At 38.4% G+C, this 19,515-nt stretch overlaps 1 protein-coding gene across 1 annotated transcript in view; it reads right to left on the reverse strand.

Annotated features, from left to right (window-relative positions):
• Window positions 1-3,952: 3,952 nt before the first annotated feature.
• PLCB4 (phospholipase C beta 4) overlaps window positions 3,953-19,515 on the reverse strand; it is a 265,039-nt gene continuing 249,476 nt past the window's right edge. Inside the window, exons 34-38 of the mRNA XM_057703117.1 lie at window positions 16,168-16,269; window positions 11,354-11,411; window positions 10,819-10,905; window positions 7,619-7,655; window positions 3,953-5,423 (exon numbers count right to left, since the gene is read on the reverse strand). Coding sequence (XP_057559100.1) covers window positions 5,335-5,423; window positions 7,619-7,655; window positions 10,819-10,905; window positions 11,354-11,411; window positions 16,168-16,269 — 373 coding nt within the window. The 3' untranslated portion in view covers window positions 3,953-5,334. The remainder of the gene's footprint in view (window positions 5,424-7,618; window positions 7,656-10,818; window positions 10,906-11,353; window positions 11,412-16,167; window positions 16,270-19,515) is intronic.

A 19,515-nucleotide genomic window follows, 5' to 3' on the forward strand; every position in this document is an offset into this window, starting at 1 on the left:
TTCAGAAACAATCAACGGTCAAATTCTTTTATCTCCATTGTTATGTTTTAAGTACATTCAATTAACTAAAGCTATCGGGTCATGGTGTGAGTAATTAGGTATACAATATTAAATTGGCCTCCTTTGGAAAAGTTTTCCAAATTTTATCTTGGTGGAGACGTCAAGGGGGGGGTCTGAAAAATTTCCAGATGAAGTAGCTTGGGGACTGTCCCCTGCCCCAAATTTCCAAGGAAATAACATGAGGAGGGGAGAGGAAGAGACATTGCTTCATTAATCGAGTAAAGTACTGCCACCTTTTTTTCTTTTAATATAAAAGCAATGATGCTGCTATTTTTAACCATCTCCCAGCTCCCTTCCTGATATTTTTTCATTACTCTAACCTATGGAGCAGAACACTTTTCATGATATATTATTAAAGAAGATGGCTCATAAAAATTCATCCCAGAGGCACTACCTGGGATTTATTATGACATTAAAGATGTAGTTATTAAAGTTGTGCTTGGGATTCGGTTAAATGCCAAGCATCAAGGGAAAGTTGTAGAAAAAAGTGGTCTTCTGCTAAACTTTCATACGTGATGGTAAAGGAGAAGCTATTGTGGGCTTGGAATGAGGCATCTCTAAGACAACCTCAACACCGAAATAATGCGGGGTGTTCCCTCTTCTCTCTCTGTTAATCACAGTGTTCACAGAGCCACACCACCTGTTAGCCACTGTGATAGTCCTACTGTTTTGAAAGGATGCTGATGATAAGAATTGAGGAAAATTGTTGTTCTTGAAATTGGGTAGGCAGCTTATTTTAGCCTTTCATTCAAAGACATTGCACAACAGGCCACCCAGACAGTTACAAACCTTTCATTCTACATCACAGAAAACAACTTAAATGGTCATTGGATAGTTATTGATTACCTGTTCTTTGCAAAGCAAATCAAAAAGCCTGAAAAGAAATTAGTCTGAACTGGTGGAAAAGTCATATGCTTAAATAACTTTTAAAGTATACATGGATAAACTCGGAAGGGCAGGTGATTTCTTGCTTGGGGAAATGAGGGAAGTTTCAGAGTGGCATTTTTGGAGATTGCTTTTAAGGATTCATAGAACATCGTCATGTGATGTAGAAAAGATGTGTGCTACGTGTGTGAACAGAGAACAGCGATAATCCGGATTGGCTAAGTGAGGAGGCAGGTTGGGGCCCAAACTGAACGCTGATATTAGTAATCTCAAAGTTATTCTTTAGGTAGTGAGGAGGAATTCAGCCTTTACAAGCCGAATAGTAATATGATTAGAGCTGCCATTTGGGGAGATTAATCTAGGTGTAGAAGGGATTTGAGGGGCAAAGAAATTCAATAGGAAGTTACTAAAAATTCTGGGTGTTGAGGATAAAGAAAATTTGTAAGGGAGAAGGGAACTTCCAAGACAGGGTAGAATTCATGGCTTTTATCATAGGTTTCGATTGGGTTGTGGAAGCAAATAAGATGGTGCATATACAAGATGGCCCAAAGGTTTAGCGCCTGTTATGGATTGTTAAACAGGGAGGACAGATGGAGGAAGGGTCTCTATTTTTGATTAATTACATACAATGTGCCTGTGGGCCACTTGTTTAACTGAAACTGTAAGAGGAAGAACCAGAGCTTACAAGAAGTAAGATCAAGGCTAATGTTACGGATTTGAGAATTATGTGCAGAGAAGTAGAAATTGAAGGCATGTAACTGAATGAAACAGCCAAGAGAAAATACACATAAAAAACACTCTTTGAATTGATGATGAAAAATAGATTTCTTTCCCCCTTTTGAACTGCTTTTCAGGAAGCTCCTTGCTAAATTTCAAACCCAATAGTGTAAGTGTCCCTTAGCTTAGGTTTTCTGATATAATGTTTCTCTTGTGCTCTATCTTTAAAACTAACTGTCCCCGCCCCCTCCACGCCCCTGCCCCGCCATTAAGACTTGGGGTTTGAGTAGCTTCTACAGTATTTTTTGAAATAATATGTATTTCATGGATTCCAAGTTTCACATATTTTCCACATTTTAACATCACTGAAATTGAGATGTGTCTTATAATCACTGGATGGTGTGTCACAGTTTAACTGGCAGCATGCTTTCATTCTTTGTGGGATATAAAATAGTAATGGGCATGTAATAATCAACGATGTCTTGGATTTGATGAAGTATGGTACTTCCTGATGGGCTTCCCTATGTCGTCAATCTGCTTTCTTTTCCATGAAGCCTTTTATTCACCCAGAAGGGGAAGAACAATCTACTTAGGGGAGAAGTACAGTCCAGTATGAGCATTCCAATCAGTCAACCATGAGAGTTGAATATCCTTGTGGGGCTGATAGGAAGGTGAAAGGTAAGAATTGAGGCAACGCTTTGATCTTCAGTCCTGGGGGAGCGAGAAGCAAGATGCAGTAGAACCTCTATAGGCTTGTTTCTTGCTTCTTGTGACATAGCTCTAGAAAATTACAAGCCTTCTGGAGAAACCCATGTGGTATTGCAACAACATGGCATTAGCAGCTGAAAAATGGCCAAAGGAGGTATGTATGTATCTATGTATGTATGTATTTATTTTTGGCTGCATCAGGTCTTAGTGGTGGCACATGGGCTGTTTCATCGCAGTGCATAGGCTTCTCTCTAGTTGTGGTGTGTGGGTTTTTCTCTTCTCTAGTTGTGGAGTGTGGGCTCAGTAGTTGTGGCGTGTGGGCTTAGTTGCCTCTCAGCATGTGGGATCTTAGTTCCCTGACCAGGGATCAAACCAATGTTGCATGCATTGTAGGATGGATTCTTTACCACTGGACCACCAGGGAAGTCCCCAAAGGAGGTACTTAAATGGATGGACCTGAGCTAGCATCTCTGGTTCCCCACCCCTCCCCAAACCCAGAAGTTTGCTGGAAAACACTGAGCCCCAGGTGCTAACTCATCTGAGAAGAAACCTTGAGACACTGGGATGGAAGGGCTCACCTTGCGGGGCAGTTAGAAGCACCCAGCATGGGCGGCCAGATGCTCCTCCCCACTGCCAGGAGGACACACAAGCTTCTATTCACACCCAGAGGCCATCTGGGGAAAGAATCAGGGAGACCTCCTTAGCGGGGAGGGAACTCCAACTGGGGGTTTGACCTTGAAGTAATTTAATACACCTCTGAAATAGGGTCTGTTTTTTATTTATAAGTTGGAAGAGACTGTCTTTGGCAAGATTTTTTCCCTTCATAATAAGTGAGAATGCAGGATTTGAGTGCAATATGAATGTAAAATTGAAAATAAACATCTTTTTTGTTGACTATTTGAGCTGTGTGTACATTTTAATCCTATTACAATGGATTCTTTTGGGGAGTAAGATGTCAAATACTGAAGTAATTTGGGTTAAAAAACAAAGTGGCTCTAGACTTAAGCTGGAAGATAGTAATATTTATGGCAGTGAAGGAGGCTGAAAAGCCAGAGAAGAAATGATCAGAAAAGTGGGAAAAGTAGGAGTACCTCTCAGAAGCAGAGCAAAGGGGGCTGCAGAATGGTGAGCTCAGCTGGGCATGGGGAAGAGGCTATTTGACTTGATGCGAGGGAGCGATTCAGAATCTCTGAAAACTGGCCACCCAAATGTGGTACCATTTCAATAGCCATCATTTTTTACAGGATGTTAGTGTTGAAAGATACATAGTCTAACCCCACTGTCTTACAGATAAGGAAATTTGGAACAAGAGAATTTCCCAGAAGCCAGTTTAAATGATAATACAAGAAAAAGAAAAAATAAGTACTTCACATTGGGAGTCAACCAGAATCAACCTGTCTTGTGTCAGGAGTAAAATGTGCTGGGTCATGCATAAGTCCCCTCTAAAAACAATGAAGAGATCATGTATGAAACAGGAGAAGTACACTGGAAAGCATCCCTGGGAGCAAATACTCTGATGGCTGTGAGCTGTGTTTTCATCTTTTTATTAGAGAAGTTGAAAGTTTAATTTCAATATTGATGGTAACATATTTCTCTCTGCTTTATCCAGAGGAACACACAGAATCAATCTGTACAAGCATATACAACAATTCGGTTGGTGGTTTGTGCCCTCAATCAGTAATCTGATTAGTTCTAGGTTATGGTTTCCATGCGCACCTCTGGGCTTTGGGGCATGGCTCCATTCCCAGGGGGGGTACTTTTTCATGCACTGTCTGCAACACAACTACAGCAGGCTTAAAGACCATGCAGATTAACACTGTAGCAAATTGTTTTGATATTTAACAGACATAAAAAGGTTATTTCCTGATATGAAATTCTGAAAATCTGCATAAATATTTTTGTGTAAAATTAAATTAGTTATGTATTTTTTTTTGAAACTAGAACTTGAAGTATCAAGAATGCCCACGTAATTCATATACACATATATATAGACTTCTTCATTATGCTAAAAGTCTTGAGAGTCAAATTATACTCTGTGCCATATGTTTACTTAACCTGTATGTATCTGCGTTAGGTTAACTGTGTCTGGATTAGTCGTAATTGGTGCTTGTGTATCATGCAATCATAGTTCTAGTATTCCTGTTTACTAATCTTGTCACGTGGCAATACGTAGATGATTTTGCTCTCTGACAGTGAGAATTAGGAGTATAAATACTTTATACATGGTCACATTTACAGACGTTTGCCAATAACCACTTCACAATCTTTACGGTGTAAGAGTGAGCTGTGATAATCTGGAATCGGCAGAAGCAATTCCAAGTAAGCAATGTCAGAGTCGGTTTTCTTAAATGTGCCTGACGGTTCTCCTTCTGAGCACTGATGGGTTTTGGCATAGGGACACTGTCCTATGTTTCTATTGTTCTAATCATTTCCACAACTGTTACAGGGAGTTAGCTTCTCATGGCGTGGGGGAGACATGGCACTTACTGATGAGGTAACTTAGATGTAGAAAGATTTCCCCCAAATTATTGGTCTAGCAGATCACCACTTCTGCTGATAACTTTGTAGACAGACGCTTTTTCCCACTAGTGCATGCGCTTGCTCGGACAATGGCTAATGCACTATTTTTGCTGCAGCCCAAACATGTCCTAATGCATCACAAAGCAGAGTTGTTAACACCAAGCTCATTTACTTGTGATGGTATTTTATAGCAAACATGTTTAAGTGATATGATCAATGGGCAAACTGCCTTACTGCAATTGTAATTTTGGGGGATTTGTAGCTACTTTTGGTTGGCGAAGGAATTTCAGTATTCAAAATGTTTAAGAGAAGTATGTAAGTCTCTGTGGTTTCAGGTGACATCTTGTCTATACATAAAGGAAACGCAAAAGACATCGGCTTTCTTCTGTGGAATTTGTGTTCAGAAGTTTGGGAGTGCTCTTTTGATGTGGTAGTTCTATGGTTTCAGTTTGCGTCCTGGAGTTTCACACAACTGTTGCTGGTCTGCGGTCCATCTCGGCTTCCAATTTCACCATCTGCTGCATCTCCTTCGCCTATAACATCAGAAATGTGACCTTACATGTTGAAATCCTCTCCTGAAGACACAGAGCAAAACCCCACTTCTCTTCTCCCGTAAATTTGATGCTTGTCACTGTGTCCTGGCTACGTAAAGTGTGGTCCACGGACCAGCAGCATCAGCATGGCCTAGGATCTTGTGAGAAAGGCAGAATCTTGGACTCCACCCCAGACCTACTGACCCAGAATATGCATTTTAATAAGATCCCCAGGAAATTCTTATGCACGTTAAAGTCTGAGAAGACTGGTCCTCACAGTACCAGGAAAACAACTTAAAAAGAAGCTACGCCTGTCACCTGTAGATTATGTCATGTCTGTTTGATTTAGCTTCTACAGATTGACGCGCCTTGACTGTATAGATAATTTGATCACTTTTAGAATAAGCATTGCTTCTGTATGATTTATTCCCCAAATAGCCTGAAATTTAATTAAAAGGAATTGCCTAAGAATTTCACTGATGGAGAAATTCAGGTGGGAGCATATCACATTGGTTTGGTTGGAGGATGCTGCAAACACAACATTACAGGAATAGGTAGGGTTCCTGGAATGCTACTGTCCAAAAACTATCCTTACAGGCTCTCACTCCTCTGGAGTAATTCATTTTTTGCGGTCCACCCCAGGAAGTAAGCCACAGTGAATTCAATCTCATGAATTAAGGCTGTCAAGAAGACAACCACCTGATGTGGGAGGTGGTAAGGTGTCATATGGGGACAGGTTCTGGTGACAAATCATTACCTGGCAATATAGGGAAAATCCACTGGTTCATTTCAACTTTTACTTTCCAGCCGTATGCTTTTTTCCAACCCAATACATGTATCTTTTGGAGGAACAAAAAAGCATCCCTGTCCTCTTTTACTGACACATCACTTTGAAATAAAGAGCATTTAAAAATGGAAACATGGATATATAAAGATATAACAAGAGAAGGACTCTGATGAGCTCTGATGTTACTATTCATGTCTACTTAGGTATTCCAACTAAATGGAAGGTCAGTGGGAGGATTTGGTCAACTCTGCTGAGCATACAAGGAGCATCTAAATGTCTCAAATGAAGTCCTGCTACAAAATTAGTTTAACCCACAGACCATAGAGTAATTTCCTTCGTATCATTATTTTTATACTGTGGCTTTAAATTTCACTTTGGTGAGGATGGATATACAATATCAAAGATGATAACTTTCTGTACATTTGGGATGGATGGTTCCCCCTCTCCAGATCTTTTTTTATGCCTGAAATATAATAATGCTCTAATAGAGAAATGAAGAAATGGAGAAAAATATACAAACATGAAACTATGACACAAACAGTATTCATAAGAGATGACAGTGAAACCTTATCAGCACTGGAAGTTAAATACTTCTATGTTCACTAAATAGTAATAAAGGTTCACTAAATAGTAAAAAAGGATTCCCTATGTGTCTCCCCCTCTGGCATTTAAAGACAATATTGAACACAGTTGAGAAAGAAGGATCATATTAACTCTAAAAGAGGATTCCAGGAGCCAGGTTCTCATATGAGCAGGGTGAACATTCATGCCCACTTGTCAGGGACGGTTCCAATTTATGCCTGTGGTCTTGGCTATCATAAACAACATCCCCTTTCACTTTTAAAACTATCCTGTTCGAACAATAAATTATACGGTCACCTTACTTGTAAGGGGTGATTAGGGTCCCTGGCAGACCAGATCTAACAGAGAGCATGATAAGAGTCATTGTATAATGACACTGTATAATGTTTCTCCACGCAGACCATAATTCTCTGTCATTTAAAAATGAAATTTTACTGGGGTGCTTTAAAAATTAATGGCAGTCATATTAATGTTTGTGAAAGATCTGACTCTGTGACCCAGTGTTAGCTGTGGTCAGTCCAAAGGACAACCATATATCACTGTTTTTGATGCCTGGGTACATTTTCATTGACATGACTCGAGTTTCCCAGGTCTGCAACTGGAAAGGCTGCTATCCCTCCATCAGAAATAATTCTCTCAAGATGTTGGGCATTTCGGTTCGAATATTACATCAGAAATCCAAGCATCAAACAGTCAAACTTTTAAATCACACCCTTGCGATCTTAACTAGTCATGAGCAGATGTGAATCATCAAAGCACCGAGAGTACGGACATAGTTGAGCAGGAAGGCAATGAATGTCTTGCTTATTAGAGTTTTCAGTCCTACCTTGCGTTTGGGACACTGCATGACAGGATTTCAAAAGCTGTTTGTACAAAAATAGTAATGTCAAAATTGAGTCATACATACAAAACAAAGAAAATAAATGAATACTGAAGTGAATTTGAAAAATGAATGCAAAACCATATACGGAAAAGGAAAAAGCTAAGAATAAAACATGTATACAACCATCAGTGACAAACTTCCCCTGAGCTGATCTCAACAGAAAAAAAAGAACAAAACAAACAACCAACGCCTATCAGCCCAGACTGTGCCTCTCTTGTGAGGCCGTGAGGGGGGAGCCCTCCCTTGAGCGAGACCCCTGACCTCTCTTAATTAAATGGTAGGATTGATGGCAAAAATCAATTTTTAAAACGTGGGTGTGACAGTAATGGAGCATTTCATGTTTGAAATGGTGCATGTCGAGATGGATGAGCTTGCTCCTGTGTGGCTGGGAGGTCTACGGGAAACAGGAGGACACAAAATCCCCACGCTTTGGTGTTTTAAATGAATAACTGGCTGACCAAGTAGGCGAAGCCATTAGAGGCTTTAAAAGGACATATGAGGTTAGGATCCAGAGTCAGGACCCAAATATATTAAAACTTGAGTTGTTTCCGCCAATGCTCTCAACACTGTCTAGCTAATGAAGTAGATTGATTCCAGGCTTTGCTTTGGGGTGACTGGGAGAACTTATCAGGGTCACAGGAAAACAGTAAGAAACCTTAAAGGGACATATTATGGGAGAATGTTAAAATCAATCTTTTTTTGGCTTAGAAACAGAAAAAAGTCTTGGGGTTTGACAGTAGTTTGGGAGATTGTTATACAAGTTTGGGATTATCTGGAGACAGGAAACTGTTTTCTACCAATGAAATATTGGTTGTAAAGGGAACTCTCCAAATGGTTCCAGACCTTGCCTACTATGAGGGAAGAAACAAAGTCACTGCACTGTGTCTATGACAGTGTTGAAACACACTGAGTAACTGAATTGAGAGGTTTAAATTTTTCTCTGATCTTTAAACTCCAAAAAAAAAAAAAGTATGGTAGAAATATCTGGGATTGAATTTGTTATAGAATAGGCCATATTTGTAAAGCAAAGCTTAACACAGAAATTCAAGTCCAAATTCTACATTTGCTGCAAGTGTCAATATATCTTGAATTTCTTTTCATGGAATCTCATTAAACCTTCATCAAATCTCAAGCCTTCTCACGTTCTTTCCTAAGCTTCTGTGACTCAAAGTTTCAGGTGTGGGTGGTAGACATTACCTGCGACCCACTGAAAGGAATTATATGATTTTGGGGAACAAAAAGTCACTATCCTTCCAATATGATCCAATGAATAGTTATCACTAATCCAATATTTCAATGCAAGGACTCTGGTGTGATTTGAGTTACACACAAATTAGGATAAAAGCCCAAAGTGATTTTTCAATTATGCACTTTAGCTCTGAAAGTAAAAACACTAGGTAACTGTATTCTCTAGCTCTGATATACACCACTATTGTAGTGATGAGTAAATTTTAGCACATTTACATTCTTTAGTCAAACTTGTTGCTAAGCAACACAATGATTTCTAAGTTGTTTCTTAATTTAGTTAACTGAAACATAACTGCATCTTACCTTCATTGTGCCTTCTTCTAAGGCATCCTTATCCCCACCCAGTCCTGAGTCACTGAAGTGGATTCTAATGTTTCAGAGATGGAGGCTCTACCCTTAACCCATTTTCCCATTTCTCCCCTAGGAGCACTTTCTGAGAAATGCTTTAAGAGCAAAACCATTTGGTAACTTGTACCAGAGGGTGATGTATCTATGAGTTGGTCAAATGAGTTGGACCCTTGGGACAATAAACACGTATCCCTTAGGTATCTGTGGGCGGTTCATGAACAGAAGCATTTAGCTGGAAAGGAAATGGGAAACATAACTTAGAAGTATGTTGATGAATAAAACTTCTATCAACCAGAAAGCAAAGAATCTGGAACCAGAAGTTGGATTTATTTGTTACCCAATTGCAATACAAAAAAAAAAAAAAAATGATTTTATGGTTTTGTTTTACTTTCTCAAAGGTACTTTTTAGTGTAATTTCCACTTAAGTATTCTTCCATGGAAGCCATTTACTCTAAAAAATATACCTTAAACAGGATTACTTTATATATGAAAGGAAATAGGAAAGAATAATGTAGTACAAGCATGTATTTCAGCAAAACCTCTTTACAGCTTTTAGACTGAAGTAAATTATCTAGAAATAATAACTTCCAAACCAGCTACATCTAAAGAGGTGTATCTGGACTGAGACAGACTGAAATTTTAACAGCTGCTGAAGGTCATTTTGCCATATAAGCTAGAGGTATTTCCATCAAATTGAAATGAGACTGGAGATGGCCATGGGCTGTAGCCCATCTCTCCCTACTACGCTCAAGGTAAACACACATTTATCTTGGTGTTTGTATATACCTGATAGCTACTAAATAGTTGGGTTTGGGATAACTCTTTTATTTGTGTATTTTTTGGTATATTTTTTACGTATATTTAGCATTTAGCACCAAGAGTATGGTATCCTCTCACCTTCAGTGGCTTGTGGAGTTATGGAGCTTCATGCCTTTAGGTTTTGCTTGTAACTCCTAAGAAGGTTTTATAACCTCATTTTTAGATTGAGGTTGAAAGTAGGTGGTTTCTCTCATTTGCTTTTAAATACAACATCACTTGTCTCTAGGGTACAAGTGATAAAACTACATGAAAATGAAGAAATAGGGGCTTCCTAGGTGGCGCAGTGGTTAAGAATCTGCCTTCCAATGCAGAGGTCACGGGTTCGATCCCTGCTCTAGGAAGATCCCACATGCCGCGGAGCAACTAAGCCCGTGTGCCAAAAAAAAAAAAAAAAAAAAAAAAAAAGAAAATGAAGAAATAATCTGTAACCTGTTTTCTCCTCCTCTCAGTAATGTCCTTCTTAGCTTCCCCATAATCTAGTCAAATCATGACTTTGGATCCTTTCTTCCCCCACAGCCACATTCCTTTCCCACTTCAAAAAAGAATACTTTCTGTTCTTGTCGGATGAAATGGGGCAAGTATAGCAATGGCACCAAATTTTTCTAGAGACTTTTCTATGCCACTTCTCAGGCCACTGGCTTTAGCAGAAGGATGACTGTGGGCCACAGCATTTGCCCCCTGAAGCTGGTTGGCTGCCTACAACATTTTATGCTTTTTAGGTGAAATACCTGCTCGTTCTGTTTCTCTAGGAATTCAAGGTGCTCAAGTTGGACCTTTTTCAACTGATCCATTTCTTTGGACTGCTTCATTGCAAGCTGCAAAAAAGAAAAAGAAAAAAAGAAAAAGAAAATCTGATCAACTTTGGGTTGTAATCTTAAAACTTATGGATGAAGGTTGGTAGCTTGCAATTTAAGTGAGGGACATATAAGAATAATAAAAAAGAAGAAAGAAATACAGCCTGAAAACTGGGCGAGTTTAAACCCATAATTTTTACTGGCAAGATAGCTCCTGCCAAAATCTTAGGAAACAGAAGGGTACTTGTGCATGATTAAAATCTGGCTTCATTTTCTGTATAAAATGGTGCAAATAATGACCTTAGAGATTTTAGTGAGAGATTAATTTAGCTTTCAGAGAGCAGAGAAGCTAAACATTTAATGTACAGAAAAATCAAATGAAGCTAGTTAGCTAGAAGTCTGATTTCTAAGCACGAGCTGTTTATAGTTTCTTAAAGGAAAAATGTCAAGAATATTACAAAATACTTACTCGCTTTCTTTCTTCCAGAAACTTTTTAGTGTTGCTGCTGTTTAACTCCCTGACTCGCCTAAAAGCAACAGGTACAAACAGCAGTTGGTATAACACTGGATAGAATTAACATGATATTAAATAAGAAAGTCACATTCCATTTAATTATTTGGATGGGATTATACTTCCTTTTCCTATTTTTTATTGAGGAATTTTGAAATATATAATGTACAGAGAAAAAGACAAAAAAAATCTGTGTACCCATCACTCAGATTAGTCAATATTAATATGATTTACCAAGCTTTAAAGGAAGTAAAGGTTGCAGATATAAATAAAGCCTCCTTAGTATTCTTCCTGACTCCATTTCCCGCCTTTCTCTCTCTCTAGAGGTAACCACTATTCTGAATTTGGTGTGGTCCTTACCATCTGTGTTTTAACATTTTTATTACATATGGATGTATCCATATGTAATGTACACAAGTGTTTCTCAAACTTTCACATGCACACAAATCACATGGAGATACTATCAAAAACACAGATCTTATATATACTGTTTTGTACGGTTTGCCAATTAACCTAAATGCTAACATATTCTGGGTTTCTTTCTATAACTTATTTAGCCTTATGATTTAGAGATATAGCTATGTTTCAAACGATTCCATTATTTTCATCTGCTGTACAGATTTTTCAATTTATGGGTAGATTATAATATTTTCATTTTGCCATTAATACAAAGTAGGTTATTTCCCAACAATGCTCAACGGTCTGGTGCATAGGGTCCTGAAAGGCTTGGCACACTGTCTGTTGGCTAAATAAATGAAGTGTAGGATATATCTTCTTGTGCATATGAGCAAAGATTTCTCCAGGGTGTAAACCTAGACTTGCAGGTTGGTAGGGAGAGAACAACTTCATCTTTACTCCAAAGCTCCTGTCTCAGTTTGCACTCCTATCCGTGGTGGCTGGGTGTTACCCTTTCTCCATATCTTTACCCACTCTTGTTACTATCAGATATTTCCTTTTCTGTCAATTGGTTGGTTTCTTGAAATGGCATCATGCTGTTGTTTTAACTCACAATTCCCCTGATTATTGGTGAGGTTGAGTGTTTTTCATGACCAAATAGATGTATGACTGAATTTCTATAATAGTTATAGGTCTATTCAGGTCTTCTCTTTCTCTTATACTCAGTTTCGGATATTTTAGTTTTTCTAAGCAATTGTCCATTCCATCTAGGTTTTCAAATTCATTAGTAGTATTGTTTATAGTAGTTTTCATTTCCAAAAATATTTACTGTATCTACAGTTATTTCCCTTTTCATCCCTAATATTGCTAATTTATGCTCTCTTTCTTCTTGATCAGTCCTGTTGGAGGTTCACTGATTTCTTTTTCTAAATAACAAGTTTTTGCTTTTGCTGTTACTCTCCATTGCTTTTTGTTTTCTATTTCAATATTTTTTGCTTCTCAAATTTTTATTTCTTCCCATCTGAGATCTTTGGGTTCAATCTATTTTTCTAATCTTATGCCCTCTTTGAGCATTTTGCTCATTAATTTTCATTTTTTAAAAAAAATATATGCATCTAGGCTACAATTTTCACTGTAAATATCACTTTAAGATCTACTCTCTTAGCAACTTTCAAGTATACAATACAGTATTGTGAACTGTGGTTGCCATGTTGAAATTAGGACCTCTAAAGCTTATTAATCTTATAAATGCAAGTTTGTACCCTTTAACTAATGTCTCCCCATTGACTCCCCTCCCCTCACCCTCTGGCAATCACCATCCCACCCTGTTTTCATGAATTTGGCTTTTTTTAGATTCCACAAATATATGGTATTTTTCTCTATCCGACTTACTTCATTTAGGATAATGCTCTCAAAGTGCATCCATGTTGTCCCAAATGGAGGATTTCCTTCTTTTATGGCTAAATAATATTTCATTGTATAGACATCTCAAATTTTCTTTAACCATTCATCTGTTCATAGACATTTAGGTTGTTTCCATGTCTTGGTTATTGCAAATAATATTGTGATGAACATGGGGATGCAGACATCTCTTCCAGATAGTGCTTTCATTTCCTTTGGATATATACCCAGAAGCGGAACTGCTGGATCATATGGTAGTTCTATTTTTAATTTCCTTTGGAACCTCCTCAATACCGTTCTCCATAGTGGCACTACCAATTCACAATCCCACCAAGAGTACACAAGGCTTCTCTTTTCTCCACATCCTTGCCAGTACTTACTATCTCTTGTCTTTTTGATAATTGTCATTTGAACAGATGGTATAAGGTGGTATCTTATTGTGGTTTTGATTTGCATTTCCTGAGGGTTAGTAATGTTGAGCATCTTTTCATATACCTGTTGGCCATTTGCATGCCCTCTTTAGAAAAATGTCTATTCAGGTCCTCTGCTCACTTTTAAAACCAGATTATTTGTTTTTTTTGCTATTGATTTGTTGGTTTGCTTATATATTTGAGATATTAATCCCTTACCTGATATATGTTCGCAAATATTTTCTCCCATTTGGTAGGCTGCCTCTTTATTTTGCTGATTATTTCTCTTCCTGTGTACTTTAGCTACCTCTGACACAATGATAAACAGTGTTTACATTGTCATTCAGTTATAAGTCATGTCATTTATGTTGAAATGTCTTGTTTGACCCAAGAATAGAAGTATTGTTCAGCTTCTGCATGTTTTTCTTAGCTTTCTGATGATAATTTTTTAATTTTATTTCTCAGTAGTTTGATAAGGTGGATAGACACAGTATGTGTTTTAAAAAGGTAACCATTTGGCACAGATAAATTATTTTTTTAAGAAACCAGCCATTTATAGATGTTTGAGAATCACCTAACCACTAGATAGAGTTATAATAAATAAGTATACTAAGTCAAAATAAGGAAATAAAAAACTTTTCTGGTTATCAGTAACTCATAATTTAAGATAATCGGACTTCAACTGGGTTAAAGTCCATTTTGCAACATATTTGAAAAAATAAGATAAAGAGCTATTTAATTATCAGCACATTTATCATGTTGAATTCTATATTTCAATGTGGACAGTCTAAAACAGTTTAACAAGGTTTACCAAGGCATGAATATTCTGTTTTTGAGCTAAAGTGGACAATGTCATTTCCACATATACAAGGCCATTAAACAAAGTTCCTTGTCTGAGAATAACATCCACAGGGTGGCACTTTGTTACAATAAACAAAAACCTGATAACTACCCCAAAATGATGATGTAAATGAGCCTTGATTAAATTGAGTAATAATCTCCCTAGAGAGACACAAATGACACTCCTGTTTATTGGGAAATTTCTTGGCCAAAGTGTTGCAAAGGCAATTCATTTCCAGGTCAAATTACTGTGGAGTTCCAAATCCTACTGCGGGCCCATTAATTCCAAACCATATTTAATCCAATAAAACTTCAGCATAAAAATGCACTGGATGATATTATGCTTTATATTTTGTCCTATTTCAAGTTCAACGTTACTTATTATGGTTAATAAATGAGATGTTTTAAAAATCAATGAAATTAAAGTAGTTGGAGAGCAGTTCCTACTGTACTCAAAACAAGGAGGAAACATCAGGTATCCACTGAACGTTCACAAAAGACCGTGTAGACAGGGGAATTGAAAGAGGGGTGCTTTGCTTGCAGCTGCAAAGTTTCCTAATAGCTCAACTCTAGTCAACTGCTGAATGATGTGAAGCCCTAAACTTCATGCTCATGTTTTAACCCCCAAAGCTCATCTTCACTTTGCTTTGTATTTTGTTGAGCATAAAACACAGCCTTTGTGTGGGTGGTGAACTCAGCCGGAAGCCACATTCTAGGCAGGTCTGTTTCTCCAAGGGATGGAATCCTGCCATGCTTGACCACTGCTGTGTGAACCCAGCTCTCAGCTCTGGAGTAACCAGCACCTGCGTTCTCTGAGGCTTTCGGGGCAGCCATGAGCATCACAGGTGAAGACGCTTTTTGGGATCACTGGGAATCAAGTGCTGCTAACTCCCTCTCTTGGGTACCATGATACGGATGCCCTCTCAGATCCCCTTTACCAGCTTTGGCTAAAGGGCTTGCACCTGGGATCTTCTCTGGAGGTCACACAAACCTTCCCCCAACTCTATGTGGCCAATAACTGATTAACACGGAAGTACAAAAGCCAGACACCTGTGGCTCAAAGGGGCGGGTCATGGTACAGTTCACCCTCCAGAGCTTGGCATCAGGCTGAAGAGGAACTCTAGCTGAGACCACATCCTTACTTAGCCCCTGCCCTGGCCCCCTCCTGCATCTTCCTCTCCCCTTTGCTGAAGATCCTTTCCTCAGTAAATCGTATGCACCCAAATTCCTGTCTTGGTCTTTGTTTCTAGAAACCCATTCTAAGACAAGGATAAACCAGAAAACCTGTGTGTGTGTTGGGAGGAGAGTGGTTTGAGATGATTCCTGGTGTCAAGGACAGCACAAGGCCAGTCAAGGGAAGAAGACTACCCTACATGCTGTTATGTAGACTGTAAGCCCATTCAGAATGGGCTTAACACCTGAGCAGATGAGATGCTTGCAGGATGACCCAACAGGAAGTGGGAAGGATATTTTGCCATATATTATATAATTTTGTTTGTAAATGAGCACATGTATATTGCATGTTAATCTGTTTTACTGGTGGTAGTAAACAATCAGAAGACATTTTACAGCAATAATAACACATCTGCCTAGCAGTTATAACAGCAGGATTCTAAGCCAGAACTCAGGTTTTTTATACCTCAAATGTGAGTGTGTATACACACAGAAATGTCAAGTGTGGCTTCAAGTCAATGTTATATTCCCGCAGTGAGCATTCTGACTCACCTTTCTCGTTCTGCTTTATTCTTGATAGATTTATCTTGGCTGATGGCTTTGCTATTTTCCATGGAAATCTTAGCCTGGTGTGCTCGCATTTCCTTGCTTTCCCTGTGTTAAAAATAAACAAAAAGGTAGTGATCATTTTGTAATGTACAGAAATATCAAATCACTGTTGTATATTAACATAGGAACTAACATAGTGTGGTACTTTAAAACAAGAACAAAAACAGAAACAAACAAAAAAACCTAACCAAATAAACTCATAGAAAAAGAGATCAGATCTGTGGTGGGAGAGGGGGAATTGGCTGAAGGTGGTTAAAAGGTATAAACTTCCAGTTATAAGATTAATAAGTACAGATTAATAAGTACTAGGGATGTAATGTACAACATGATAAATGTAATGAACACGGCTATATGTTATATATGAAAGTTGTTAAGAGTAAATCCTAAGAGTTCTCATCACAAGGAAAAAATATTTTTTTTCTTTTTTTCTTTTGTATCTATATGAGATGAATATTCACTAAACTTATTGTGGTAATCGTTTCATGACGTATGTAAAGCCAAAGCACTGTGCTGTACACCTTCAACCATACAGTGCTGTATGCCAATTACATCTCAGTAAAACTGGAAAGAAGAAAAATAAACCAGGGGAGTGGAGAGGTAGTGTTTATTGGGTAAAGAGTTTCAGTTGGGGAAGATGAAAGAATTCTGGAGACGGACGGTGGTGATGGTTGCACAACACTGTGAATATACTTCATGCCACACATTTTAAAAATGGTTGAAATGGTAAATTTCATGTTATGGATATTTAAATCTAATAAAAAAAATGAAAAAGTAAACAAAAAACACACTCCACGTGGAACAAGAGGACTAGGGTCATTCTTTATTTCATTATTGGGCTCAACAAGTTGTTTTGTATTCTGTGAAAAGGAGGGCAGAAGCCCCAGTCCATGAGGTTGTTTCTGCCAGGGGCAGCAGGTCACTGTGAAGTAACAGTGATGGGCTGGGAAGAAGAGACATTATGTGTGTCTAATCTAACCCTAATCACATGATGATCCTATACAGCTGCTCAGAGCAGGACACCGTCTTTACTCATCAACATGCCATATGAAGTCTGAATAAATAAAAGCTACACAAATCCTAAGTTATACACAAATATCTCAGGCAATCATGTTTACAAACCTATTTATAAGAAAACAAATGTAAATATTGAATACAGCAAGAGAGTAATCAAAGAATGCATGGGGACAACCACTTAAGTCAATAAAATAGAAGGATTTTCCAGCTTTGCTCCACATTTTGGGGGATCAGATAGCTTAAAGGAGAAAGGATATTCTTATACTCACAAATGACCATCCTGTTTTCTGACAGCCCAGGGGAATGAGGGGGATGAAATGGCTTCAAATAAGCACAGGAAATAGTGGGGGGGAAAGGATGTTTACAGGTGACTGATCACTGTGTGTGTGAATGTGTATGTGTACCATGAAAACACGTATCTTTAGAGTACTGATGAGTGCTTTAAAAGCATACAATTTAGAATACTAAAATGAATATTATTAACAAAGAATCTTCTCTGGAACCTACGGCGATCTCCTTGAAGCACGGCCCGGTAATGAGGGACCAAGAAGTCAGGTTGTTTAAGTAGTGTTTGTACTTTATGGAAAAGGATGGACAAAGCTGAAATGGAGAGGTCTTCAGTCAGAGACCTTAGGGCCACAGAGGCTGGAATATGTATAGAAACTCCTGGGCCCAAGAAAACGGCTCTCAAAATTTTTCATAACATGTTATTAAATTGGCCATCTCTTCATTTATTCATTCAACAAGCACCTATCAATAACCAAATAATGCTGCCGAATGTTAAGAAGGCAAGATTTTTTTAACCAAGAACAACAGCTGTGATGGTGGCAAAGAAACACAACTACAGGGTGCTTGAGAAAAATCTTTAAGACTGCTGTTGCTTTGAAAAATACCCCTGCCATGGATCTATTTTTTTATATAAATTTATTTATTTATTTATTGGCTGTGTTAGGTCTTCGTTGCTGCACACGGGCTTTCTCTAGTTGATGTGAGTGGGGGCTACTCTTCATTGTGGTGTGCAGGCTCCTCACTGTAGTGGCCTCTCCTGTTGCGGAGCATGGGCTCTAGGCACTTTGGCTTCAATAGTTGTGGCACCCAGGCTCTAGAGCACAGGCTCAATAGTTATGGCACACTGGCTTAGTTGCTCCGTGGCATGTGGAATCTTCCCAGAGCAGGGCTCGAACCCGTGTCCCATGCATTGGCAGGTGGATTCTTAACCTCTGTGCCACCTAGGAAGTCCCTATTTTTTTTAAGGTAAGTTAGTAATTAGGTTACGGTTTCTTCAAATGACTTCCTAAGTCATGCAAGAATTCATCTACTTTTTTTGGACAATGCCTAATGTTGTGGGCTAACCTTTTCCCTTTATTCAACTTCAAAAAAATTACAATAGAGTACCTTATTCTTTGAAGTATCTTCGAATGAGGGCGGACACCTAAAATCTGATATTGTAGCAATGGTCAAAGGGAGGATGATGAACAGACCTTTCTATGTACTAAATCAAGAGCATTTCTAAGGAAAAAAAGACAACTTTCAATCCTATGCAAATAAATAGACTACTTTAAAGTGGATAGGGTCTAGCCCACAGGAAACTCAGCATAGTATACCTCATTTAGTTGACTCATGTGAGAATCAAAAACCATGGCAAAAATATTTCATGTTCCTATGGCCATATAACACTCCAAAATAAAGCTGAGAATCTGAGAATGTGCCTAGATAATTCACACAGTTAGATTTTAAAAGCTTTTTATTTATTTTTTTTATTTGTTGGTAAAATGCTTCTGTTTTCTACTTTTTTGTGTGTGTCAATTGACCATAACTGTGGCATACAGTTGGCACTAAGGGAGGCACAAGCGAGCTGCAACAAAGCCGTGATAGAAAGACAAAATTGACCTAAACACTCTTCTGCCCTGGGAAAAAGTCAAGCTCGTCATCTGCAGTATTTTAAATGTCATATTCAATTTGCTGAAACGGGGTGAGACCAAAATAAACAGATACTTTTTGCTGTTTCTTGATCAAGCCTGACTTTCTAAAATTCATAGAAGTCCAGACAATGGAAAGAAGCGTCTTTCTCCAGGTACCTCTGAGTGATCAGAGCCAATCCCTCTTAGGAGCTCAACTGCTTGGTCTTTATCTCCTTCTATGTCTTCTCTGCCTAAGAGGCTCCAGATTGTTTTTCAAAGGCCACCTCCAGCCCTTTCATTCTGTGAAGTCTCTGGGACCATTTGGAGGCAGTAGAGCCTGTGACACTTTTCAGTCTGTATTGTACGCTACTTGTGA

This window comes from Hippopotamus amphibius, chromosome 12, assembly GCF_030028045.1.
Source record: "Hippopotamus amphibius kiboko isolate mHipAmp2 chromosome 12, mHipAmp2.hap2, whole genome shotgun sequence".
NCBI classification, from domain to species: domain Eukaryota; kingdom Metazoa; phylum Chordata; class Mammalia; order Artiodactyla; family Hippopotamidae; genus Hippopotamus; species Hippopotamus amphibius.